The 27849-nt window shown below is 38.2% G+C and overlaps 2 protein-coding genes across 2 annotated transcripts in view; one reads left to right on the plus strand and one right to left on the minus strand.

The window, feature by feature from the left end:
• LOC125241239 (zinc finger protein 37A-like) lies at positions 1 to 21354 on the plus strand. The gene is made up of 6 exons (XM_048149606.1): positions 1 to 151; positions 10363 to 10759; positions 12146 to 12311; positions 12589 to 12683; positions 18842 to 19014; positions 20491 to 21354. The coding sequence occupies exons 1-6, from the start codon at positions 41 to 43 to the stop codon at positions 20653 to 20655; spliced, it is 1107 nt and encodes a 368-aa protein (XP_048005563.1). The 5' UTR covers positions 1 to 40; the 3' UTR covers positions 20656 to 21354.
• The window catches only part of LOC125241238, a 6733-nt gene continuing 233 nt past the window's right edge, over positions 21350 to 27849 (minus strand). Inside the window, exons 2-7 of the mRNA XM_048149605.1 lie at positions 27626 to 27737; positions 26154 to 27541; positions 25651 to 25764; positions 22730 to 22904; positions 22445 to 22571; positions 21350 to 22274 (exon numbers count right to left, since the gene is read on the minus strand). Of these exons, the coding sequence (XP_048005562.1) occupies positions 21653 to 22274; positions 22445 to 22571; positions 22730 to 22904; positions 25651 to 25764; positions 26154 to 27506 (2391 nt within the window). The 5' untranslated portion in view covers positions 27507 to 27541; positions 27626 to 27737 and the 3' untranslated portion in view covers positions 21350 to 21652. The remainder of the gene's footprint in view (positions 22275 to 22444; positions 22572 to 22729; positions 22905 to 25650; positions 25765 to 26153; positions 27542 to 27625; positions 27738 to 27849) is intronic.

Raw genomic sequence — 27849 nt, forward strand, 5'->3', positions numbered from 1 at the left:
TGGTCCTTTCCTAATGTTTATAAATAAATAAAGTAATAAAATGGATACTTCTCGCTTGTGTCGGAGCTGTATGAAAGAAGTGGCCTCGTGGGAACTTGAAAATTTTGACCAGCGGGCCGTCTTCATGTTCACACATTGCACGAACATCCAGGTAAATAAAATTCTCATACTCATATATTTATTCAAGAAACAATACAGGTATTGTGTTTGAAACCTTAAAACTAAATATGATGGTACGATAAAAATGCTAAATCTAGATATATTGTGTTTGAAACCTTAAAACTAAATATGATGGTATACGATAAAAATGCTAAATCTAGATACCTACTATACATTATAAAAAATTTCGTCTACGGTGTAGAAACAACTTCTCAATAAGAACTTTTTAATTCTTTATTAAATAAAGAGCAATCTGTAATTGTTTTGAGTTCAGTAGGCAACCGGTTATAAATACATATGCCTTGATGACCAGCGGAATGTGCAACAACCTCAAGTCTAGGATGAAACTTCACTTTCATGTTTTTGGTGCGCGTAAGTAAGCGTTCATGTTGCTCTGAAACAGACTCGTTCTTTATAAGCTTTGTCAGCAACACCAACACATCTGCCGTCCTAAGGTAAAAGGCAGCTATTCGACAAAAGCTAGTTTTGAGATAATCGCAAAAAACCTTCTTTTTTGAATTTCTACAAAACGGATTAACTTTTTTCATTATTTCTTTTTGTATATAGTAGGTATAAGTGTTAACTTATTTTAGACATTATTTGTGTGTTTGTACAGCGACTGTTTTTTTTTTAATTCGATAAAAGCCTTTTTGCATAGTATTAAGCTTCAAAAATGGTAGATATTACTAGTCAAGAAAGCGTAAAACATGCTTTATACGGTGTTCTAATCTAGGATTTTCTCTTAAACTAGGCTATAACGCCGTATATAATCACATACTATCTTATTGCTTAGCAACAATGCCCATCTAGCACTCGAGATTCTAAGTTAAAGGCAGTATCGTAGTTATTCGGCCTTTTTAATTAGTATCCTAGTGAGTTTTCCAGATTTTCGACTGTACTGCTAGTCTAAAAGAACGCATAATATCAAAAAAATCGTATATACGGCTTTATAGATTAGTATATTTGGAAGAAATTGGAACAAAATGCAAATACGTCGTTTAAAAACGTATGTATTAAAGAAACAAGAAAACGCCATTCTGTCCCTATTTACTTAAAAAAAAAAAACTAGATCTATCGATTCTTTTTGGATAGTGATAAATATAATATAATAAACTTTTACAGTACACAATAATACCTGCTCTTTTAAATTAGTCAGTAAGTAGTCAATTATTAGTATCTAATCGTCATTTTTCCTCAAAGCCTAGATGATAAGAGTGCCGTCTGTATACTAAACATACGTGTACTAATTCGGAGTTTTGTGGAAACTTTCTTACGTTGCTAATGGAAACAAGTTAGTAAGTAATGATGAAATAGGTCAATTTGTTATTTTGCTTTGTAAAAAGGTCAATTTTTATATCATATGTCATATGTCAATCTATCGCGTCACTTCTGAGAATTGGAGGCAAAATAAATTATAATTATGTAATTTTAATGCCAAGATGAGAGGTAGAACAACAACGGGTTTTAATTGTGACCAATCTATCTGCAAAGGATTTGGATGACTATGAAATTGGCCGCACAAGATGTGAGTTAGAAAGCAGTTTACACTACCTACTACCAAATGGTTTCGCATGAATTATACATACAGTTTAGAAGAATTTCATGGTCGCTCCAAAAACCTGGCTCTTTTCTATAAAAAAAATTAGAGAAAAAGATAATATTAGATAAGATAATATTAATAGATTTTATTTCATTTGTTAATTTTATTGTGCTTTGTGTATTTCATTTCTGATTTTATTTCATTTGTTAATTTTATTGTGCTTTGTGTATTTCTCTTTGTAAATGACGATCCTTATTGGGAGAAACTATTCATTTTATTATTTTCAATTCATAATGTAATTTTTGACGATCATGATGAGAAGATAAACATAACTTTGGCATGTAACAAATTTATCGTGTAATTTTTATCATGAAATAAAGAAATCTAAAAATCTAAATCTATCTATATAATTATTATGTGACGAACAGTTTGCAAACAAAAAACAATTTTACCAATTTCTATTAGAGATTGTGCGAATATGTAGCAATAGTTCAGTAAGCTAAAGAGCGTCATTCACTGCGGCTGGTTATATACATGAAACAAATACATCCAAAACGCATCCAAACTCAGGAATCTCCCGTCAAAACTCGAGCTCGGAAGTTAAACGACCAAGAGGTACCTCAACCTCTGATAGGGTTCAAATACCTACGATAAAATGATTTTTTGCGAAAAATTTGGGCAAAAAGTGGTTTGGCAAGTAATTTGTCCATTCGTTTTTTGTTTAAGGAAACTTACATTCCTAGATTTACAAGAAAGAATGCCTTCATAAGCAGGTTCTGCTTAAGTATATGAAAGTACAGGGATCAAATATTCTTCTGGTCCGATTAAGCTGCTTTTCACTACGCTCGCCAAGTACCGGTCTGGTATCAAGAGAATGATGTCGAGTTTGTTGCGAAAACATTAAATCCGTCGAACTACCCTGAAATGAATTAAGCTAAGAAACAGATAACATCGAGCAATTCAGAAATGACTGGATTAGTAACCATAAAAATCTTCAACAATGTTACAATACAAAAATTGCGATCCAAAAGTTTATAGAGAGTATCAAAATCAAAGTCAATCAAAATAATTAGTTATAAATTGAATTCGACTACAACAAAATAGTCATTTAATGGATTTTCTGGAAACAGTGGCAGATGACCCCGTGTTTATTATATAGGCCTAACTTTCACACGAACATGCCTATGCTTTTTGATACTGGTTATCAAAAATATGGTTATTTTCATATTCAATTTCCTATTATATTCATATTAATATTCCATGTTTGTAACATAAAACATAGTTGAAAATGTAGACTACTGCCAATACTTCTCCTTCTTATTCCTCATACCCTTATCTCATTTTATGTGGGGTAGGTAGAACAGGTCTTCCTCTTTCATTCTCCTCTTTCGTCATCTCAACACTCATAATCTTTCTCTCTAATATCCTATTTCACATAATCCATTCATCGTTGTTTGGATTTACCCCTCCCTCTCTATATCAACATTCATCTCTAACGTTCTCATTCATTAATTGCAAATTATTTACTTGTTTTACTGTAAATTAAACCAAAAAGGATAACGTTAAATACTTAAACCGTGGAATATTAATATACCTCATATAGTGTTTGCTGCAAAAAAAACTATATACGAACAACTTTCCCACCGCAAACTACGCTAAAAAGACGTATTTGCTTTCGAGCAATAATATCTGAAAATCGAGTTAAATGTTTGTATCTCGAATAAAAATGACAATAGAAATGGTGTAGGAAATGTAAACAATAGTTATTATTGTTAAAACGTATCAAAAATGCAATCATTCAGTATTTTTCCTAAATTCGTTTGGTTTCGATCAATATTTCGCGCGAAAAAAGCCAGCTGCGCTCTCGTACTGTCAGCCACAAGTAGGGCTGCCATCTCGAATTTCGCCAAACCCGGACAAATATTCAGAAAAACCCGGACATTTCACGTAAATCGCATTTTTCCCCGGACGAGTCCGAAAATAATATTTTTAAAAGACAAGACCTTTAATTTTCATCCATTTATTCTTTTAATTTCACACAGCGTGTAATTTGCAATAAACATTAACGAAAACAAAACAATTTTTCTTACAAAAAAATAAAATTTGTCTCTTTTTAGGGTTACGTACCACAAAGGTACAAACCATATGGTGCAACTCTGTCCGTCTGTCACATTACTAAATATCTCATTGTTAACCGCTATAAATTGAAAGTATTATTTTATTTATCAATATTAATTATAGAAAATGGCGAAACTAAAAGGAGGGCAAACTGTAAATATCTCCCCGCCCCCCTCCTCACCTTATCTCTGAAGTTTACCAACAACGAAAAATTTAAATTTTACGAAACATTGGCTTTATGTTAAATATTACTCGAAAAAAATAAAATCGTGTCTGTGTCTTGGAAACTTTTTTTAATTGACAAAAACTTTTCAGATTTCAACTTTTAATTTTACCACCCTTGCGGATGTAGGTATATCGTATTTCAAAATTATACGAGATTTTACGTAAAAATTTCTTTCAAAAAAAAAGTAAACACTGACGAAATCGGTTAACATTATAAAACAAATAATTATCTCTGAGAAACCATTATACTATACAGGTAGCGCAAATTAGTTAGCGAATTCACCGAGATATGGCGCTATAAACAATAATGCTCATTAATTTAATACCTATACTTCTAGTCAAGTCATTAGTTATATGAGATAGGATTATTTTAACCATTGTAAGTTTGTACGGGTACGGAACCCTCGGTGGGAAAGTCCGATTCGCACTTGGCTGGTTTTTTATTATGTAAACAGATATTAGTTAATCAGTCAACTTAAATAGGGAACTTGACTGTAGTTAAACTAAAATATTTTATAATATACACGAAATAAAGCATCACATAATTATAAGAAAAACATGGACAGAAGTTATTTTTAAATGCAATTTCCGTGACGTCACTCAATTCGATTTCATATTAGCAAGTCGTTCAAATTAATTTTGACAGTTCTTAATGAGAAGCTGTTTTGACTAGGAGGCAAGTAGCCTATTCGCTGATAAATTGATTTAAGTACTTATACTTAAATTCAATGAGGTGCTTCCTTACATGAAAAGTGTCCGGGTTTTCCCCGGACACTTCTTGACACCCCGCCCGGACGGACCCCGGACGGCCTTCAAACTAGGACAAATCCGGGGAAACCCGGACGGATGGCAGCCCTAGCCACAAGCTGCGCCGGTGCTCGCAGCTCGTCACTGATGGCTTTTTCATAGCATAAAGTATCTTTCGGCTGGCGGGTGGATTGACAAAGGTTGGAGCATATACTGTTTTATAGGCTAGTTTGCAGCACTTTCACTCATTTTAAAAGTTTTTTTACGTTTAATATGACACCCATACAAAATAAGAAGAACGTATAACACTTATTCGTTTTTATAGACTAATATTGTGTTGTAAAACAATCGAGCGATACTAGGCTTAAATGACGTATTTGACATTTTTTACAGAAAAAATGTATATACGCTTTTTTAGACTAGTATCAGTTTAAAAAATTGATCACAATCCTACGCTAAAACTACGTATAACGTCTTGTACGTATTTTTAGCCTAGTTTTTCACTTTTACGTACTTTTAGGCTAGTAATACTGGATAACATGTCAACCTAACCAGAACGTAAAAAAACGTATATCTGCATATACGTTGATTTAGCTTAGTTTTGTTAAATAGCTGCTTTTTTGGCTAGGAAATCTTGGAAAATTAGTGCAAATACTGCCTTTTTAGAGAAATTTTCTCGGAAACTGGGCAACATATCGAAAAACGGAAAAAAGTGGTAGATGCAGCTTAACCTGTACATTACGAATATTACAATAAGTCAATTTCGGCAAAATGTCGAATAGCTGCCTTTTACCTTAGGACGGCAGACATACAAACTAGGCACAGTGAGAACTCCTAGTTCTTTAAAAAAATGTCTACACGCGACCCATGGGGGGTATGCGGAAAATAGTACGGACTGCTCTCTTTTGTATTATAAGGGCTCTGCTGATATTATATTTGTAGCTATTTCCCCAGAGTTTGATACTATATCTTAACTTAGATTCTATCAGAGCGTAATAGACTGTTTTTAGTTGATCGATTCCCATAACCTCCCTAAGACACCATAAGGCATAGCATGATGATGCAATAGCCTCCAGCTCATGTTTCCAGTTTAGATGAGAGTCAATGCATACACCGAGACATTTAACCTGTTCTATTATATCTATGACAGCTCCATTCATTGACACTTCAAGTTTGTCTGCCTTGTTAGAGTTATATTTGTATAATATTAATTTAGTCTTAAACTATGATTATTACACACATGTTATTTATTCATAGGATTACCTTCCAAATGAGTTTATTGGGTGTCAAACTTATACCATAGTTTTGTGGAGCACTGTATATTTATACTATAGATACCTGTGATTGTAATAATTAAATAAATAATAATTGCACTTGCATACCCTTCGGGTTGAAAGGTCAGATGGCAGTCTCTTTTGTAAGAACTAGTGCCTATGCCAAATCTTGGTGGAGAACCATTTGGGACGCCGTGGTGGACGGTTGTGTCCGGAGCAAGTCTCATAAACGCGTAAAAACCCATCGAAACAATAGACACCCATCGCGCCAGATCCCAAATGCAACCGCTGCACGTGCATCTAAATACCGCCGACGCGCCCCGACCCGACCAGAGCTCCCGCGACGCGTTGTACCTAACTTCAGACTTTTGTGACAGTAGTGTTAAAATGTATAGAGCTTATAGTTTTCGCGTTACGAGTGTGCCGTGTGTTTTCTTATTTACTCAATTTATAGAGACAGTGCGAGACCAAAAACACCCAGTAGCATCCAAACAGACAATCCGCAGTACGAGTTACGAGCTTCTTCCCGCACCACAAGCGTGTGCAGTGTGTTTACATACTTACAGTGACAGTTGCTCAATTTTTAGAGACAGTGTTAGATTAAATACCTATACTTAGGAGTACTTAGTAGCGAATCAAGCCAAGTGCCGGTGGCTCTCGTCGTCGCGCCGCCCATATCCAACCTGGGCCCGGCGCCTACTACCCAACGTCGAGAAGCAGCGGCTGATGCTAACTACACCTTCATTGCGACCAAATTGGTGAGCTCGTTCCATCTCTGTTGTCTTACTTAGCGCTAACACCGGTTTAGGTGCCTATTTAACTAGATTTAGCTTGACCAAGTTGTTAAGCCTCAACGAAAGGGATATCAGCTGATTACAATTATACGCCCAGTTTAGCTAATTATACACATTGTGCCTAATTTATATAACGCGACTATTTATTTACTATTTAATAAGCACAACACATAGTATGCTTGTATTCCACATAGTTCAACCTAATGGTAATTATTTATTTGTTTCTAGGCGAGGTAACAAAATGTAAATCGGATACAAATATCATGTAACTGTACTAAACATATATACTTAATACTAAATTTACATTTTAAGAATAACCAAACGAAACATTCAATAATGTATATCTATCATTTGTACACGCTATCATTTTAAGTAACTTATTATTATTACACCTACCTAACTTTGATTTCAAATCTATAATCTAGCATCGACTTATCAGTTTTAAATTAATGAATCGAGAACAAAAGTTAACATTGACTCGCAGAACCGTTGAGCGATAGCCGTGACGTTACCATAATTATACCTGACTATTTTAGTAACTAGGTAGGTAAGACAGGTCACATAGTCCAGGTACCTCAATTAAACTGTATTACCTAAAATTTCCACTACGCAATTTCCATGGCCCGGGTATTAGATGCGGGCCGCATAGTTTATATTAGTTAATTAAGTTATGTGTCTATAGAACTAGCGCTATAATACGGTTCTGCACTAGACAGGAAAGTTGATTTAAGAAGGCCTATTGGTCTCAATAAAACCGATAGCGATGTCTATTTGACCAGGTTGTCAGCATTAAAATTACCATTGCTTTTGCGCTGTATAACACTTTATATCATACCTTTGGTACCGTTTTAAGTAAGAACTGTAACGAAATATCTTAGTTTGGAAAACATACCTATAATAGTGTGGATACTAACTTCACTTTACTTAGCTTTACATAATAGCACCTTAGGTACTTACTCAACCCCCAATGATACATTGCTAGCTGGAAATACCAAACAAGTATCTGAGACTCAAAAAAAGGAAAAAAACACGGGCTGTTTTCTTGCACTATCTGGGCAACTTTTACAACATAACACATTGCACTTCCAAATCATAAACCAAGCCAATAACTTCCCATTAAAGAAAAGGATAAATTACTTTCTTAAAAAAACCAAGACAATTTCCTTGTAAAGACGCACACATCTGGCCTCCAGTCACCGCTATTCTGCCAAACACGGTCAAAAAGGATATAAATTATGCAATACTCTATTGATATAGGGTTGTTTAACGGCCGGCCGCCCGACCATAATATAACTGCAAACCCCATTAAATCTTTTCATCCAAATGTCTTTCCAAATTCCTGACGCAAATTTATAACTAAGACAATAGGCCCCATCTGGCATTCGAACCCACGCTACCTACTAGAGAAAAAAATAACAATCGCTTTTATTACCAAACCAGGCTAAACCGGCCAACTATATTAAACTATATTTTTATTCTCTCAGTTTTAGGTACCTACATGAATACATACGGGCGCGATCTAGTGTTGTGGTACTTGTGGTAGTCAAAATAGTAGGTACTAACAGAAGTATAGTACTTATTAAGTGATTTCGAGTGTAGATGAAGTGACTATTACTACCATAATTTGTCGTTGTTATTATCTGTGCTATCCTTAAGTGAACTTGTGTATCTAATGCTATATGTGTTGTGGTGAATGGATGCACCGTGAAAGTATGGGCCTAAAATTGTGAGGGTCTTTTATGAGCTTGAAGAAATAGATGTCACAAGAAGATACCAAAGAAATACATAAACCCTTATTTGCCTAAATGGTAATACATAGTTGCATCAGCGCTTTAAAACGTTATTCATTCTTAATTATCCCATCAGCGGACGTGTTATCAAACTTATCGCCGTAGACGTCTACAACCAGCAACACTATTACATTACTCTGCACTTACCCACAACAGGACAACGTTACTGGAGCCCTTATTACTTCGCCAAGTCTGCTCATATTATGGACACTCAAACTGTTTGTACTAAACCTCACGTGTTTGTGTCGTCTGTCAAGAAATAAGAAATACATCGAGTTCACAAAGAATGACATGAAATGAGACTATCAACGAGAATTAAATAAGCAACAGAAAAAATAACTCATTATCTGAACAGTGCTCAACTCAACCCTCTTCGTAGTTATTACATAGGTACCTACTCTGTCTCTTCTTCTTCTCATCATCAAGAATGCGCTGCGCAGCCGGTTGAATAAAACCGAGAACTGTGCTACAATATCTTCAGAATGCTGGCCTCAGTTTTATTTTACAGTGAAAGCAGTTACAGTGTGAAATATTTACCAAATTTAACAATTACTTAGTTACGTTTTGATTTTTTAGTGTCATTTGTTTAGTTAACGTATAGTAAAGTGTTGTGGGTGATCCTAACAGTGGCAATGTAGCAATCAACCAATATTTACACACTTCACGCGTAGAGACTACTTATGGAAGAATTAAGACAAAGAAGAATAGTATACATGGGATCCGTGGAGTTATAGAAAACTACCGATATACTCCACTATCGCTGAAATAACACAACTACAACGTGCAACGACATCAAGCTGGCTCTGAAACCGTAAAAGAAGACGGGAGAAGCCCCTCCGGAAGCTAGCCAGCTTCCGTCTGATACATCCGAGACGAAGAAATGACAAGTGAGACAAAGGGGAGGGTGTATTTTAAATGCAGTCACATATCCTCACACCTAATATTTATTACACACCAAGTATAGTATTTATCTACCCAACGCTGACTTTACGATGCCTTGTATTCGGGTCGGCTCCAAATTTCCCGTCTCTCCTACTATCCTGACTGCAAACCCTACACTCCCAACCCTATCTACTGGGTGCTCTGGTGTCTTGGACAGGCTGCGGGGGCCTACGGCGGGGCAGCAGGGGTTGCTGCGTAATGAGCCGGTTTGCAAACGTACTCTGTCTGATTCTGCGTTCGAGTCTTAGTCGGTGAGATGTGACGCAGACATATCCAACGACTCGCTGCCTCTTAGGCTCAATCATCAGAGTCACGTGAGCCTGTCAGCGCTATTGCGTATCAAAATCTCCTCCCCCTGTAGTCTCCCCTTCCTAGTCCTTGCAGCAGGATCTGCTGGCTGGAGTTACCCCCTGAATCTGAATCTGAATCTGAACTAGTGCCTATGCCAAATCTTGGTATTAGTTGTCAAAGCGGACCCCAGGCTCCCATGAGCCGTGGCAAAATGCCGGGATAACGCAAGGAAGAAAAAGAATTGCACTTGCGTAGGCATATTATATTAAAGTAACTGGGCGACAGGGCGTCCCAGCTTCGTTCAGAGTTCGACCGGGACCGGAACTGGACTGGAACTAAGGCTAAGCTAGATCGCTTATTCATCCCTGATAACCACACATAACAAAAATGAAATCGTTAGAGCTGTTTCCGAGATTGCTGATATACATCATATATTGCTTGTTTAAAGATTTTAGATAAATTTCTGTTATTTTCCTTTACAGATACCAGAAAATGACATACTACCTAGGCAATTCTGCTATGATTGTACAATAAAAATAGAATCATCATTCACATTTATAAAAGAGGCTCAACATGTCAACGAGACTCTCACAAACCTGTTGACTCAACGGACTGTTATAGTGGAGCCAATAAAGCGTTCAGAACAGAAAGATGTACCAGATGATGAAGTTTCTACATTTGAACCTGAAGACACAGTAACCGATGAGCCTCCAGACACAATAGAAGCCGTAGAAACACAAGAAAAAACAGAGACAGTGTCAAATCAGAAGCATGTCTGTGCAGTTTGTAAGAAAATGTTCCTGTCTAAGGTCTGGTTTGAGAAGCATATGAGGAATCAGCACAATGGAAAGGTCTATAGCTGTCCACAATGCCCTAAGAGTAAGTAACTAAGTCACATGGCTTAAAATTATAATACTTCTATGTAAGTCTACTTAAGGGAACTAAATCTGTTCTTCACTTTTCCTTGGCTTAACATTGGACAAACATCTACAATGGAGTCCTCATATAAGGAAACTAGCAAACAAATTAAGTTCAGCCGCACACGCCGTTAGGAGAATCAGGCAACTGACTAATGTTGAGACAGCTCGCCTAGTGTATCATAGTTATTTTCACAGTGTAATGTCATACGGTATTCTGGTTTGGGGCAAAGCAGCTGACATACAGACTATCTTTGTATTACAAAAGAGAGCCATTCGTTCTATTTACAACTTAGGAACACGTGAATCAGTAAGAGAACTCTTCAAAGAAATTAATATCTTAACTATAGCTTCCCAATACATTTATGATAGTATAATTTATGTTGTTAAGAATTTAGACTGTTTCACTAAGAATTCTGATATTCATAATTATAACACTAGAAACAAAAATAAGCTTGCCATAAAGAAGTTTCGTGTCCGTAAAGTACAGAAGTCATTTGTTGGGCAATGCATTCATTTTTATAATAAGTTACCTGACACTGCTTTGAGATTACCCCTCCCAGCTCTTAAGAACTACTTAAAAAAATCATTGATGTTAAAGGCTTATTACAGAGTCGAGGACTATTTGACAGACAAACATGCATGGCCCGAACCAGAAACTACAAAAAACGAATAGCAATTAAAATAATTGTATTATGTATAGAGGACACAGTTCAGATAAGAAAGCACATCAAATATTTTATATTTTATGTTGTGTAGGTAAATTACATATTTAATGATATTGAGATTCATATTATCTTTTTCTTCTGTGACAATTTGATATGTGTTCTCTGAAGAAGAACGTATTAAGCAATAATATAATTTATTGAAATTAATTTCCATAGAGTACCTAGTCTGTTCATATTCTTTGATGAATACTTTTGCATGTTAAATTGTATCTTGTTATTTAATGCATGTTAGTTATAAGATGTAATGTTTTGAAAAGAAGTTGCCCGCCGAGTTTCTTGCCGGTCCCATAGTGGATACCCCCCTCCCAACTGAGGGGGGACTGAAATCTTCTCGAGGCTGAGGCGTAGGGTTAGAGCCGGCGTAGCTTTATTTGACGTTCATATGCGCATTGTAATATGCCTACTTGAAAAATAAATATTTCATTTTCATTTTTCACTTTACACACAAATTTTGCCTTTATTAAATCGCTTCGAAACAGCTCACTGATCATGATCATACACTTTATCAAAGCATTCTTTCATTGCAAACCATCTAAGAAGTGAAATTGTGCAAAGTGAACTATGATTTAGACGTACCAGCATCAGCTGCCTGTCTAAAACGAAATAATAATAATTTCCAGCATTCCAGCGTCCGTCCCAGCTCTCCGTCCACGCCGTGACACACTCCACTGAGCGGCGGTATGCTTGCTCCTGCGGCAAGCGCTATAAAAGGCGGAAGGAACTCTCGCAACATGCCCGCACTCACGCAGAAGTGCGCCCGTACCAGTGTGACCATTGTAATATGAGGTATGTCTTCATTTCAGTACTGTATGTATGTATTTAGTCAATACAAATATATAGGAAGTTTCTTGTGTTCTCATGTTTTTGTATGGGAAACGAAAATATCTGTTTCTCAACTAAACACATTTTTATTGCGATTAGTAAAAATATCGTAAACATTCCATGTCTGTATTTGTCATTTGTTGTTTGTTGTGTTTGTGCTCTAAAATCTTGTCCCACTGGCATCTGACATTACAATGAAATAATTATTCAGTCATAAAAAGTTCGTATTTTTGCCTTACAGTTTTAAGTTGAAGAGTGTTTTGAAGAGCCACCTAATAGTCCACAAACCTGACAAGCCCCATCTCTGCTACATCTGCGGCTGGAGTTTCAAACAAGGTACAGCTATATCCATACTTCCTCCATACTAATATTATAAATGGGAAACTGTGTCTGTTTGTTTGTCCGTCTTTCACGCCAAAACGGAGCGACGAATTAACGTGACTTTTTAATGGAGATAGTTGAAGGGATGGAGAGTGAGATAGGCTACTTTTTGTGTCTTTCTAAACCCCCATTTCCCTAATATGGGGGGGCAAAATTTGTATGGAGCATGCGGGCGGAAGATAGTTTTATAATAAATTATTAAGCCTTACCTAGCTACCTTTTATTTACCCTTATTACCTAGGTAACTTAAACATTTATGATCAGAGGTCGGCAAGGGGAGCTGTTTTCCTATTAATTAGACATGCCTATGTTTATGATTTGAATAAAAGCGTTACTTTTTAAAATAAGATTACAATTTGTTCGTACTTTCCGTGAGGTTCTAATGACCTAAACCTAATGTATAACAAAGAAGAAAGTTGAAATGTAGTTTTCGCTATTTAGGTACGCAAAATAAAAATACGTCTAATGATTAGACAACAAAAAAGACATTTAACAATGATTGTGGATTTCACATTTTTTAATTAATTTCATTTGTGTTTACCTCCATTCCATACATTAAAACATATTTTCAATTTCATTACTGGTTACGAGTATGTACGTTAAGAGGATACGATACCGAAGCACGAATTCAAATTTGAGATTTTTAGGTCTTTATCGCCGTCGCGCTGACGGGGGCGGCACCCACAGAGAGGCCCTGTGTGCGTGCGCGTGGCGCACGCACACACCCGTGTCCACCGCCGGCACAAGTACTTACTCGCGCTCAAGCGCTCTGTATATTTGTCTAGTTTCGGACTTCTGATTTCTGATGCATAATGTTTTGGACTCCGTGAAGATATTAAGTGTACTGATTTGACTAAAATGCAAATTTGTAATGTTTTAAGGAATGGTAGAAACAATTCCTTATCTTATACATAATGTGATTATCTTAAAAGATGATTTCTTTTAAGAGTCACATTGTTAGCGAAATAAAGTTATTCGGTATGTAAAAAGCTAAAACCTTTTCGATTTCAAAGAGAAGCCATATTATAGGAGTAGGTACGTACAATCAACCAATTAATCTGAATCCTAGGTCATAGGCCAATCTAGACCCTTTCACAGTAAAAGTAAAACTGACTTCTGTAGCAAATAAATGACGGTGTCAATACGACAGGGTTCTGGAGTGGCCTAGGATTCTACATAATTGGTTGACAGTATCTACCTACCAAAAATGTATGTGAATCTTATTCTTTTTTTTGCACATGTTTGACAGAAGTGACAGCGTAGGAAAATTTAACTAGGTAACAATTTGGTACCTATTATATTACCAGACACCGGATTATGTTCCAAAGTAATTAGAACTTTTTAGCAGAATTCTAACAAAAAATCTGCCAAACAAAATCTTATTGCATATGAAGCATAAGGACCTTTTTCAGATGGAAAGCTACATATGCATCTTATATTTCTAATTTTCTATGGTTGTGTATACATATTACCTACCTAGCATTAGAAATACAAGGCTTAGCACAGAACAAGACCAACCATAAAAATGCTAACTAATTTGCCAGCTAAATTTAAACCTAGGTATCGGTACTTAAACGTATAGATACTTTTGATATTTTTATTATTGAAAACTTATTTATACTTACATATCAGCATTTCTGTTACCATAGAATTAAAACGTATATAACACTCATTTCATCTACCAACTAAGGGCATCTGTAATCTACATACAAATAAGGCCCGGTTAAAAGTCTCGAAATGTTATGTACATTTTATAATTAGATAAGTGTAAATGGGTCAAAAAATTGGGTCCATGTGCAATTGTGCATAAAGTAGGTGCACTTTTCCCAAATTGCTGCATGTATGAAATAAGGCCCATCAGTAACTTAACAAAAAATAAGGTATTTCTTACATACCGAATTAAGCGTAATTGTGTCGCTTAACTTCAAACCTGGATAAATCCATTCTGCTGCAAGGTTAATATATATTTTTAATATATTCAATCTTAAAGCAGAATGGATTTAAGTACCCAAGTTTGAAACTAAGCGACACAATTGATAGTATGTATCTAGGAGATATTTTCTTTACAAAATCGTATTATTCAAGAGCGCTATGATAAACGCACGTCGAAATAAAGTAAAATTGTCAATATTTACCGATGAGATTGTGCTCTGTGTGTAATGGTAAACATTAATAATATGAAAAGTAATTGTTTCAGTCAGAGCATCTTCACTCGTCAATTTCGTCTTACTCTTTAGTTGTGAAACATGGGTGACAAAGGACGGTCGCCAGAAGGAAAAGAATAAAAATATATGGATACCTATATATATTATAATATTTTCAGTACAGATGGTGTTTTTTACGCACTAGTGCGAGAAGTGGGTCATTATATGGCAGGTCGAAACTTCGGAGGCTCATCTGTACTGAAAAACGTCGTACGATACACGTGCGAAAAGGAAATTCGTAACTCGTGTCGATTTAAAACACTCCCTTTGGTCGTGTTTTAATTTATCGCCACTCGTTTCGAACTTCCTTTTTTACGCACTTGTATCGTAATGTACTATTATCCCGTAGGACAGCAGGTTACTTCAAAGTACTTTAATTAACTACCTAATTTTAATGTTGTCTTCGATTCCCGTCGTCGTTCGTCGTTCGTCGAATCCCGGTAAGGGTATTTATTTGTGTAATGAGCACAGATATTTGTTCCTGAGTCATGGATGTTTTCTATGTATATAAGTATGTATTTATCTATTTAAGTATGGTTTTGTATTTATCTATGGGATATGGGTTAAATTGTGGCGTAGGCGAGAGGCTGGCAACCTGTCACTGCAATGTCACAGTTTCGTTTTCTTTCAACCCCTTATTTACCAAGAGTGGCACTGAAGCTTTAGTAGTTTCATGTGTTCTGCCTACCCCTTTATACAGATGCAGGCGTGATTGTATGTATGTATGTTATCTATTTAAGTATGTATTATTTATTTATTTATTAGTAAAAACATGTTTACATGACATTACAGTAAAACCAATGCGTCACGAAACTTAGATAACAAAAAAGAAAAAAAAAACAGTAAGTAAGAACATGAAAAAAAAACAAACAATAAAGTTTAAAACTAAACAATTTATTTGGGCGATGACGTAACAGCGTGGCTCCGTTGCATCGTTTGTCCCGGTGTAGGCTTCGGCAAGTTGCCCCGGAATCGCCGAAAAACCACACCTTTCGGCCAGAAGTCTGCGCTCGCGATGGTGTCCTGCGCTATATCGTCGCCTAGCACCCATAGTACAAGCTTTGCTTAGTTTGGGGCTAAGTTGATCTGTGTAAGGTGTCCCCAATATTTATATAATTATTTAATTACTTACCATAATCATAATGTAATAAAATGTGCATTTTTCGTGGTTACCAACATGCATACCAACCATAAAAACCGGCCAAGAGCGTGTCGGGCCACGCTCAGGGTAGGGTTCCGTAGTTTTCCGTATTTTTCTCAAAAACTACTGAACCTATCAAGTTCAAAACAATTTTCCTAGAAAGTCTTTATAAAATTCTACTTTTGTGATTTTTTTCATATTTTTTAATCATATGGTTCAAAAGTTAGAGGGGGGGGACGCACTTTTTTTTCCTTTAGGAGCGATTATTTCCGAAAATATTTATATTATCAAAAAACTATCTTAGTAAACTCTTATTCATTTTTAAATACCTATCCAACAATATATCACACGTTGGGGTTGGAATGAAAAAAAATATCAGCCCCCACTTTACATGTAGGGGGGGTACCCTAATAAAACATTTTTTTCCATTTTTTATTTTTGCACTTTGTTGGCGTGATTGATACACATATTGGTACCAAATTTCAGCTTTCTAGTGCTAACGGTTACTGAGATTATCCGCGGACGGACGGACGGACGGACGGACGGACAGACAGACATGGCGAAACTATAAGGGTTCCTAGTTGACTACGGAACCCTAAAAATGCTTAACTAATTTTCCAGCTATATTTAAACCTAGGCTATTTAAACGTATAGATACTTTATATACTTTTATTATTTAGATCTTATTTATACTTTTCGGCAAAGCATTTTTGTTACCGCAGAATTAAAACGTTGGTAAATACTCATTTCATCTACCTACTAAGGGCATATGTAATGTCAATGCAAACAAGGCCCGGCTATTAAGTTTCGAAATGTTATGTACATTTTATAACTTGATAAGTGTAAATGGTTCAAAAATTTCGTGCAGTAAGTAAAAAAGTAAAAAGTAAGTATTATTAAACAGAAAAACTATGGGTCTTATTTGATGCAGGTATGAAATAAGGCCCATTCCGCCCATGTGTCCACATGTTCACAACCTTCGATACCCAAGAAGTAGCGCTGCGGAAATAGAGATGGATCGGATATATAATCTTCAAAGATGAGCTATCAACAGCGCCAGTATTTGAGTGGTGGCCTCAGAGTGGAAGGCGACCCCGCAAACGCCCAGTACTTATGATACACAATACACATAAACACAATACATTATAATATTTATTGCCCCGTAGGACAGCAGGCTACCCCACACTACTTTAATTAAGTACCTAATTTTGTCCCTTTAAACTTAATATGAAATAAAGTCTGCCTATCTTGACCACATTGACCTTGACGCACTGCTTGTTAAGACTTGAACCCCTCTAATTTAGAGTGCCACATCCTAAATGCATAGTCCTGAATAAATGTGTTTTAGACGACAGACCGTAGTATAAATACGTATCACAAAAATTGATGATTGAATTCATGAACACAATGTTTACACAAAGTTATAAAACTTAAGAAGCGAGCGATGGGCCTTATTTAGAGAAGTAACTATTTAGGGCATTTTTTGATTCTATGTCTGCGAAGAAAATATACAAAACGGCATGATTGATAAAACTTAGAAGAAATATAAGCACTGGGCCTTATTAAGGGCAGGTACTGGTACCAACCTGAACAAACTATGTATTACTAAATAAGGCCCATCGTTTTTTTAAATATTTTAAAACATGACTTAAATTATTAATATTATGTCTGTTTTTATTGTGTGTAAATAAGTACATATAATATGACTAATATAACTACTTACCTAATTGGTGTTCGGCAGAATAGTAATAAATAAACAATGATGACCGAATACCAAATTTTCGGCAAAATGGCTGAAAAGACCGAATACCAAATAGTTGCCTAATATTCGTGGAATCTATCGTAAAATACAGCATAACTTTATAATTGTTACTAGTAAACCACAATGACGAGAAAAGTTATGCATGTATAAAATAAACCTATACCTGTATGCAATTGTTACGTACCTATACTTATAAAAATATGGACTTAGTATTTCCACAGAATATATAATACAGATTCAAACTTTCGCGATTTTTACACATATTTAAAATTGCAAACGGGACTTAATCGCGTATTTACTATGTTTTAAACACTAACCTCCGACGTTTCAAGGACGGCATTGTCCCCGTGGTCTCGGAGCAGACTGGTCTTTTTTGGACCACCAATTTTAAATATTAACATATAATAGTACGTATTTCTAACTAAAAAGTTCGTCAAACACGGTATGTCGATATTTCGACGTAGTATATCGATAACTTTTCACATCACTAGATTATCGACATTAGATGTCGAGTATTTCCCATCACTTTATTTCAGTGTACGTATATAAAAACTTAGCCCCGCCCCTAAATTTGGTGCGATAGGGACAACTGCAGCTCAGGCGCGAAATCCCGCGTAAAAACTGCAAAAATCGAGGTTCCGCTCTCGACTGTTTCCTCCTCCAAAACTTAACCAATCGATACGAAATTTGGAAATCAGAATGACAAGGAAATTATCTGTGTCGGACCGTTTCGTTTTTTTGGATAATTGATCTCAGTTTTGAATACCACGCCTTTCTTTCTGGCAAATTCAATTAAGCCGTTTTGGCCAACTTTGAGAGGCTCTAATTCCTTTTAAAACAAAAATATCAAAAAAAGCAAAACGGTCCGACACAGATATTGATAATAAAAGTCTGTGTTGAAAAAACCATTGATCTAGCTTCAAAAACCAGAGAGGAAACAGGCGAGAGCGTTTGTATGGAGAAATGAGGGGTATCGTAGCGTCTTAACATACCCTTTTGCCGACAGCGGGCAACCTGGCCGTGCACATGCGTATCCACACGGGCGCCAAGCCCCACGCGTGCGCGTGCGGCTTCCGCGCCGCCTGCGCGTCCAGCCTGCGGAGACACGAAGCACGCCACCGCGCGCGCGCGCTGCGCTGCCGCCAGTGCGACAAGCGGTTCTTCGACACTACAGCTCTGGTATGACTCACTCAGTAATTTGAATGAGTAACTTCACTATACTAGCGGCGTGCGTCCAGCCTGCGGCGGTACGAAGCACGCCACCGCGCGCGCGCGCTGCGCTGCCGCCAGTGCGACAAGCGGTTCTTCGACACTACAGCTCTGGTATGACTCACTCAGTAATTTGAATGAGTAACTACACTATACTAGCGGCGTGCGTCCAGCCTGCGGCGGTACGAAGCACGCCACCGCGCGCGCGCGCTGCGCTGCCGCCAGTGCGACAAGCGGTTCTTCGACACTACAGCTCTGGTATGACTCACTCAGTAATTTGAATGAGTAACTACACTATACTAGCGGCGTGCGTCCAGCCTGCGGCGGTACGAAGCACGCCACCGCGCGCGCGCGCTGCGCTGCCGCCAGTGCGACAAGCGGTTCTTCGACACTACAGCTCTGGTATGACTCACTCAGTAATTTGAATGAGTAACTACACTATACTAGCGGCGTGCGTCCAGCCTGCGGCGGTACGAAGCACGCCACCGCGCGCGCGCGCTGCGCTGCCGCCAGTGCGACAAGCGGTTCTTCGACACTACAGCTCTGGTATGACTCACTCAGTAATTTGAATGAGTAACTACACTATACTAGCGGCGTGCGTCCAGCCTGCGGCGGTACGAAGCACGCCACCGCGCGCGCGCGCGCGCTGCCGCCAGTGCGACAAGCGGTTCTTCGACACTACAGCTCTGGTATGACTCACTCAGTAATTTGAATGAGTAACTACACTATACTAGCGGCGTGCGTCCAGCCTGCGGCGGTACGAAGCACGCCACCGCGCGCGCGCGCTGCGCTGCCGCCAGTGCGACAAGCGGTTCTTCGATACTACTGCCTTGGTAACTATCATACTCGTAGTTTTACGGACCCAATACCATTTAGGTCGATAAGACTGCCCTTGTTTGACTACTGCTCTGGTAATTATTATAATCAAAGACATATGTAACTCTGTATAGACAGCTACAGTCTAAGAAAAAAACGTATCTCAGAACCATATAGATATAGATAGGTACGGTGGCCTAGATGGCGTTACACCTTTGGGGGACGCTCGGCTAGATGGCGCTAATATTAATATTTGACATTTTAACACATCAAGCTAAGAATATGGGCCAAATTGTCAAAACAGGCATCTTCTGGGCGAGCTCACTCCATCGTAGGCCACGTCTTTGCCTTTGGCTAGTCTGTGGCCAAGAGTAAGCCCATTTATAATAAAAAAAAAACAGGTTTAAAAGTTTTGAGCTTGTGTCGAGAGATGGCAGTCTATGCACTGTGATTACATATTTTACTTTGACAGTAACTGTATAATACTCGATCCTCTTTGTTATAATTCTAGTTATTGCACTTAATTATAGTTGTCATAAAGTCGCTTTGACAAGTTATTCGTATAAAAACAGGAAAATCATGTTTTAAATTTGTCACACCTCTGTTATTAAACTTGTACACATATTTCAGACTAGACACATGCGCTCGCACACTGGCGCTCGTCCGTACCAGTGCCCCGCCTGCGCGCGCTCCTTCGCCGACAGCTGGAAACGCAAGCTGCATCTCATGCGCACGCATAGAGTGCCGCTCGCACGCATACCGCGCATGCGCGCTGATCCGCGCGTGGCTGCGTAAACACACACACTCGCAGCAGCTGCACCTCATGCGCACAGAGTGCCGCTGGCACGCATACCGCGTATGCGCGCCGACCCGCGCGTGACTGCGTGATGCGTGAAAACACACACATACACGTGTGACGTTCACAGACAGCTGGAATCGCAAGCTGCACGGGTTGCGCCTTATTTTACAGTCACCGGCATAAATAAGTGATAATTTCTGTACCTTGTCGCTTTTAATCGTTTGACTGTTTCGTATAACATTTCAAACAAGACGTTAAAGTGACAAGGTACAGAAATCATCAGTTATACCGGTGACTGTACACACAGGGTGCCGCTCGCACGCATACCGCGCTTGAGGGCCGATGGCTGCGTGAACACACATAAAAGGATAATCAATGTCGTAACTCGTAAGTTTATCGAAACTACTCTACGTAGTATTTGAGTTACCTACTAAATATTTAGCCATTAAGGTAGTAAAGTATACAGAAATCAATTTCCTCTACTTCTTTTATGTGACCTGGTATGGTATAGGTATGTAAATACTATTTATTAAATACTTTAATGTTTATTCTGAGAGCACCAAAATAAATTGTATATATAAAATTGAACTTTTTTATAAATTTTAGCTCACTTTAATTACTTATTCAGACCTATTTCATAGATTTCTTTATCTACTATAACTTTTTGCGTGTAGATGTAAATAAACAAAAGTCAAACTTAATTTATTGTTTTATTAAAAAATAATAAATTAAACTGTCGCTTAACAAACCACTTAAACGCTAACATAAATAAATAGATATCTTATCTCAATTTCACATTAAAACATAATCTAGGGTTACATAGCTTCTTAAAAAAATGTGGAACATCACCAAAGAATCTCAACTCAAAAACTTTTTATAGGAATTTCTCTCGACTTTCAAAGGATGTGTCCATACTAAAATCTTCTCTTTTCCATTCCTATTAATTGTATATACTAGAAAACGTCTTGGACATCTCGAACAGTCAATTGTAGTCTACCACACTGTTGACTTTTTGAACCGCTCCCGATTCTTCTGATAGATGTATGAGGGCGTGACGTTGAGCCGGCGCTCGCGCTGGCGGCGCGCGCGCTCGGCCGCCCGCGCGCCCGCCACCGCGCCGCGCAGCCGCTCCACGCTGCGCGAGCACTCCAGCGGCCCCTCCACTCCGCTCGCCACGTCCCCCGCCTCCACCAACTCCTCGCTCAACACCACGCTCGGATCCAACACCATCCCTACGTTCAACTTTATATCCTTCCTTCCGTCCGAGAACGACAAAATGATCGAAGACTGCTCGAAGATTTTAAGCGAAAAATACTCGTTTATCTTAACCGCCTTCATTTTGATTTGAAACGGGCAATACCTCTTCACAAAATTATGGTCCAGTTTTTTGTGCGCCTCTATGGCTTTCATGACGACCTCGCCGGGCACCGGGTGCCGGCCCGCTTTGTGGTGGTCCTCCTTCGCGTAGTGCAGGATGGCCGGGTCTATGACGCGCGGCAGCTTCTCCATCACGACGGTTTCCAGGTGGAAGTCGTCCAGATTGTGCCACCTCCAGTGCGTGTGGGGCCCGATGGAGCGGTCGATCACGACGCCTTCTCTTTGGCTGTATTGTAATCTGGAATCAAACATGAATAAGCACTAAGCGCGTACATTCCCTTTGTAAGAGTGATCGTTGACTTATTAGTAACTTGTGACACAGTTCACACAGTGCACGGCCGCCGGCCGGACGGCTTGTGATTATTACACCACCACTCGTTTAGGAGGTATCCAGCGTGCAGTGTTTACCGTATCTGGCCGGTGTGGTCGTACACGACGCCTTTGCCGCTGTAGTCGAACACAGCGAGCACGCAGCGCTGAGATCGGCCGGTAGGCTTGCTCGTGCTGTATACTACCAGTCTATGCCCGTGTCCGTCTGGAACACAAGCAACAGAACCGATATCAATTAGTTGGAGAATCAGAGAAGCATCGTGTACCAAGTCTAGGCAGATTAGAATAAAATAGAAAATATCACAATTTGTAAAGGACTTGTCGCTATCCTATAAGAGTGTAGGTAAAGAGTGACAGTTCTACCTTCTGTGTTGTATAACTCCAGTGCCATTTCTCCGCTCTTATAAAATAGTCGTGTTATATCTTCGTCGAAATTCACGAGCAGTTCTCCTGAAGGGTACACCAACACCTTCCTGTGCCTGTTCATCTCCAGCCAGTCGTATTTTTGGCCAGCTGGACGCATAAGGAACACTGGCACCTGGAATATTCAGTAATCAGTAATTATTTATTGCTATCATAGGTACATAAGTTGGTACATGTCAGTGTAGCACAGCTATGAACCCTGTAAGGACACTGCAAATATAGTTCTTAATAACTAAAAATCTTAATACCTATTATTTTATAAATCTTAATACCTATATTGCTATGAGAACATTTTAATGTTTTAATATATTCTAGTTTTCAAAAAATTCCTTCATGATAAAGTCACGTTTTCTATTAAGTATTTCGTAAGCTTCTTGTTGAATGAACTGTAATTTTTTCTTAATGCTTATGGGTAGGTTATTGTAGATTTTGATGCACATTATACAGGGTGGCCCATTCAAATCGGTTAGTATGGGAAAGTCTGAAACTATAAGACATACGAAGATTTGTTCTTAGGAACCATGTCACCGATTTCGATAAAAAGAAAAACTGCATTCATACAATTAAAAAAAAACCGGCCAAGAGCGTGTCGGGCCACGCTCAGTGTAGGGTTCCGTAGTTTTCCGTATTTTTCTCAAAAACTACTGAACCTATCAAGTTCAAAACAATTTTCCTAGAAAGTCTTTATAAAGTTCTACTTTTGTGATTTTTTTCATATTTTTTAAACATATGGTTCAAAAGTTAGAGGGGGGGGACGCACTTTTTTTTCCTTTAGGAGCGATTATTTACGAAAATATTAATATTATCAAAAAACGGTCTTAGTAAACCCTTATTCATTTTATAATACCTATCCAACAATATATCACACGTTGGGATTGGAATGAAAAAAAATATCAGCCCCCACTTTACATGTAGGGGGGGTACCCTAATAAAACATTTTTTTCCATTTTTTATTTTTGCACTTTGTTGGCGTGATTGATATACATATTGGTACCAAATTTCAGCTTTCTAGTGCTAACGGTTACTGAGATTATCCGCGGACGGACGGACGGACGGACGGACGGACGGACAGACAGACATGGCGAAACTATAAGGGTTCCTAGTTGACTACGGAACCCTAAAAAAGGTGAGCGTCAGAATGGCGGGTGTACATCAAGCAATCCTGGTGTGGTATACGTCAGGAGTTAGTGCTAGCAATGTGCCAAATGTGCGCCAAAATTCGAGCAATGTGCTCTTTGAACTCCAGAGATATTTAAGAAATTAATGACACCCGCCATTCTGACGTCAGGTTGGCGGGTGTACTTCCAGTTCTAGCTAATGGCTGCTAACTTGAGGGTGAAAGTACTGCCTAAAGTTAGTGCTCGCAATGTGCTTCCACATGTATGAAACACACACTAATTCAGAGAGCCGTTGAAGAGTAATATGGGATTGAATAAAGATGTCTATAACGCCTGCTGAAATAAAATAGCAATGTTCATTACCTGCAATGCAGCATTAACATTCAGGCGCTTTTCACAAAAAAGTGATACTTATAGATATATTTATTCAATCCCATATTACTCTTCAACGGCTCTCTGAATTAGTGTGTGTTTCATACATGTGGAAGCACATTGCGAGCACTAACCTTAGGCAGTACTTTCACCCTCGAGTAAGCAACCATTAGCTAGAACTGGAAGTACACCCGCCAACCTGACGTCAGAATGGCGGGTGTCATTAATTTCTTAAATATCTCTGGAGTTCAAAGAGCACATTGCTCAAATTTTGGCGCACATTTGGCACATTGCTAGCACTAACTCCTGACGTATACGACACCAGGATTGCTTGATGTACACCCGCCATTCTGACGCTCACTAAAAAAGTGTACCCAGCTGGGGAATCGAACCCGGTTGTTTTGAAAAAATAAACTTACACTATTTCTATTCAGATATCGTTTGTGTAGGTCTTAAGCAGTAAATATCTCTAAGAAACATAGTCTAAAATGAATAAAATGCATTTTTTTCACATACTTTAATTTATCATAGTAGGTGTTCAAAGTGACCTTTTGACGTGTTTTTCTTTTTATCAAAATCGGTGACATGGTTCCTAAGAACAAATCTTCGTATGTCTTACAGTTTCAGACTTTCCCATACTGACCGATTTGAATGGGCCACCCTGTATATGGACTGGAGCTATGGATATTTAATTTTGAAAAAAAAAAAACTAAAAACATTTATTTATCTACACAAATTCAACATTCATCATAAAAGGAAGAAATTAAGCTAAACAATACAGAATTTGAGAGAACATCGCTTGTGCTTTCCCTTATAACGTTGACCTGGCTCCTACACTAGGCGAGGCCTGTGCTGTAGGTAACCAGCTTACATCCGAGTTACAAATTTGGCGCAAAATTGTTACAGATAAGTTGACAATTATATTTTTAAAATTTATGCTAATATAGCGAACGAATACGAATTGGTTTTATACATACTCGTTTTATTTGAATACTTAAATAACGGTTGATCATAACGATTTAAATTGTCTTCTCTTTTTGGGAAGGTGATGTGTGACCTAGACTTTAATAATGTTGGCATTATCATTAATATTATTTGCTATCTTTACCTAGTTTGACTTCTCTTTCCACTAACGTCCAACTTTGTAGTGGTCGGGAACTAGAAGAGTTGACCTGGCGTGTTAGCTATACCGAGAGAATCTGTATTATTATTAAGGATAAGCTATCAAACGTTACTGGGTAAAAGCGGCTCTGTGACTTTGTCACAAGTTTATAAATACTTAGAGTTAGATACGTACTCTACTCTGTTACTCTGTACTGTACAATACATTATATGCAAGTTTGCAGTAAAACCAGTTAACCAATAACAAACCTTCTGCATGATAATTTCTTTGGGCATTATCGTCCAGCCTCGCTTGATGTACTTCTGATCTGACATTTGGTACCTCAGCACGCCATCTTTTGCGTGCATTACACTAGACTGGGCCTGTTACACAAAATAGTCATTAACGTCGCTTTCTTTCATTTCAACATTTCAAGCAATAAAGTTCATATGTTCTGTTCTGACGCAATGAAGTTATGGTTCGACCGGTGAAAGAATGAGTCATCGTTTATTTTGCTCGAAAGAATGAGGATTGCCCTATCCAATGTTTCGTGCCTAATTGACGTGTAATGCGGACCGATCACATATATTATAGATATACCTACCTATACGCCGTGAATCCCTAAAACCAACGTCAAAATGAAAAGGGGTTATAGGATATTCACATTAAGCGAATTTCACCTTAATGTTGAAAACGTTATTGGCGTTGGTTTTAGGGACATCCGGTATATACTTTATGACAAATAAATTAAACCTTGAAAATTTGCTCTTACCTTTGCTTTATTGGATGACAGCGGGCGTTCCGGCGGTGGACTCCAGGATTTTGTCGGATGTGGCTCTCCTGTTTGTTCTTCCTTTTCTTGTTTAACTGCCTCATGTTTTGTAATCTTATACATCCTGTTTCCTATTATAATCTCTTCTTCGCCTTCTTCTTTATGTGGAGGACATACAGATATATCCGTAGTACGATCCCCACTTTCGCTGTCCATTTCGACCAGCTGCATTGTATCGAAACTAGATTGTCTTACATTCACGGCACTCGCGTCTCTCTTTTCCGCCGCTTTTTGAGCTTCTCGTTTGTTGCCTGAGGCACCCGTGCTCTTCTGTGTTTTTTTCTTGTTAGCAGTCAGATATTCGGCGACTTTCTTCCTCATCAAATCAGATGGTACTTTTAAACTATGCTTTTTATCGTGTCTTGAAACCGTAGACAGTGTCTTATCGGAGAGCCCTTTTTTTGACTTGGACCCAGTCATGTCGCTGGCCAGTCTACTATCAGTCGCAATGTTTTGAATGTCGTCTAGGGTGCTATGTTCCTTTATTCTTTCACTATCGACAGGTTTTGCGGCGTGTTTTGTTTTCGGTGATTTGCCTTCGTTGATTGATTTAGCATCCTTGTTTATAGTAGAGGTTCCCGCTGCAGTTCCTTTGTCTTTTCCATCAATGCCTCTTTTCGAATTCTTGGTTTTTGCTTCTCCCGTATTACTTTTTGAATTGTTTGCTTTTATCGTTCCAATTTTACTCTCTGGTGCGTCGTGTTTTTCTTTTACTTTTCCTGGTGATCCTTTTGAATTGCTTGTTTTTGGAGTTTCTATGACTTGGCTTCCTCCTTTTAATTTTCCCGGCGTTCCTTTTAAATTGCTTGTTTTTGGAGTTTCTATTACTCTTTCTGAAGTTTCATGTTCATGTCCTCCTTTTTCTTTTCCCGTGGGTCTTATTACATCTCCAGTTTTTGACATTTGAATATTTCCCTTTTCAGCTAACGGAACTCTTTCTGGTGTCGCTTTTCCTCCGTCTTTACTGATTCCTTCCTTGTCTATTGTACTCCAGTCTTTATCTTTAATACTTTCATCGTTTTGTGTACAGGATGTTGGCGTATTTGGTGTATTAAAAGGTTCTGTTTTATCGAAATATCTTGCTATTTTACTATCTAGGTCGTATTCGGGGGATGTGAGGCGCTGTAGATGTATGAGCTCGGAATCATGTTTCCTGATGGAAGTAATGGAAGCGAATTTACGGAACTTACGTACGATATCTGTGCAAGGAGGGCAGGAGAAGAGTTCGCATAAACCTGAGCGCCGTGCCGTGGAAGGCCTGTTGACCGACAGGGCCTCGATTCGTCTCGCCATGTCTTTGCATCTCGCGCAGTAGTTAACGCATTTCGCTAGAAGGAGGAAAGACGTTAGATCAATGTGTTGTGTTACGATTATTTGTATGATACCTTTTAATGTGAATAATAATTAGTTACGTAAATCGTCTTCATAGAATTCAAGATTCGTCTTTCTGAGGCGCTCTGCATGAATGTTTCTCGTTGTGAATAAAATAAACGTTTCTCTTTGTCCTCTATTGGGTCGATTTTCCTACAAAAATTAATGAGTTTAAGGTTTTTCATTTATAATTAACATTAGTGGCCCTCCGAGCTACAGCCCTTTCTTTCTGCCCACTATTCTCAGTGTAAATTTCCAGTTAATA

The sequence above is a fragment of the Leguminivora glycinivorella genome, chromosome Z (assembly GCF_023078275.1).
Source record: "Leguminivora glycinivorella isolate SPB_JAAS2020 chromosome Z, LegGlyc_1.1, whole genome shotgun sequence".
Lineage (NCBI taxonomy): Eukaryota > Metazoa > Arthropoda > Insecta > Lepidoptera > Tortricidae > Leguminivora > Leguminivora glycinivorella.

What these genes read in the sequence shown, in the direction of transcription:
- LOC125241239 (XM_048149606.1), top strand. Translation starts at nt 41, where the DNA reads ATGGATACTTCTCGCTTGTGTCGGAGCTGTATGAAAGAAGTGGCCTCG. An exon ending in CACATTGCACGAACATCCAG is followed by an intron (nt 152 to 10,362) that starts GTAAATAAAATT and finishes TTTCCTTTACAG; the next exon opens with ATACCAGAAAATGACATACT. An exon ending in TCTTCGACACTACAGCTCTG is followed by an intron (nt 19,015 to 20,490) that starts GTATGACTCACT and finishes CACATATTTCAG; the next exon opens with ACTAGACACATGCGCTCGCA.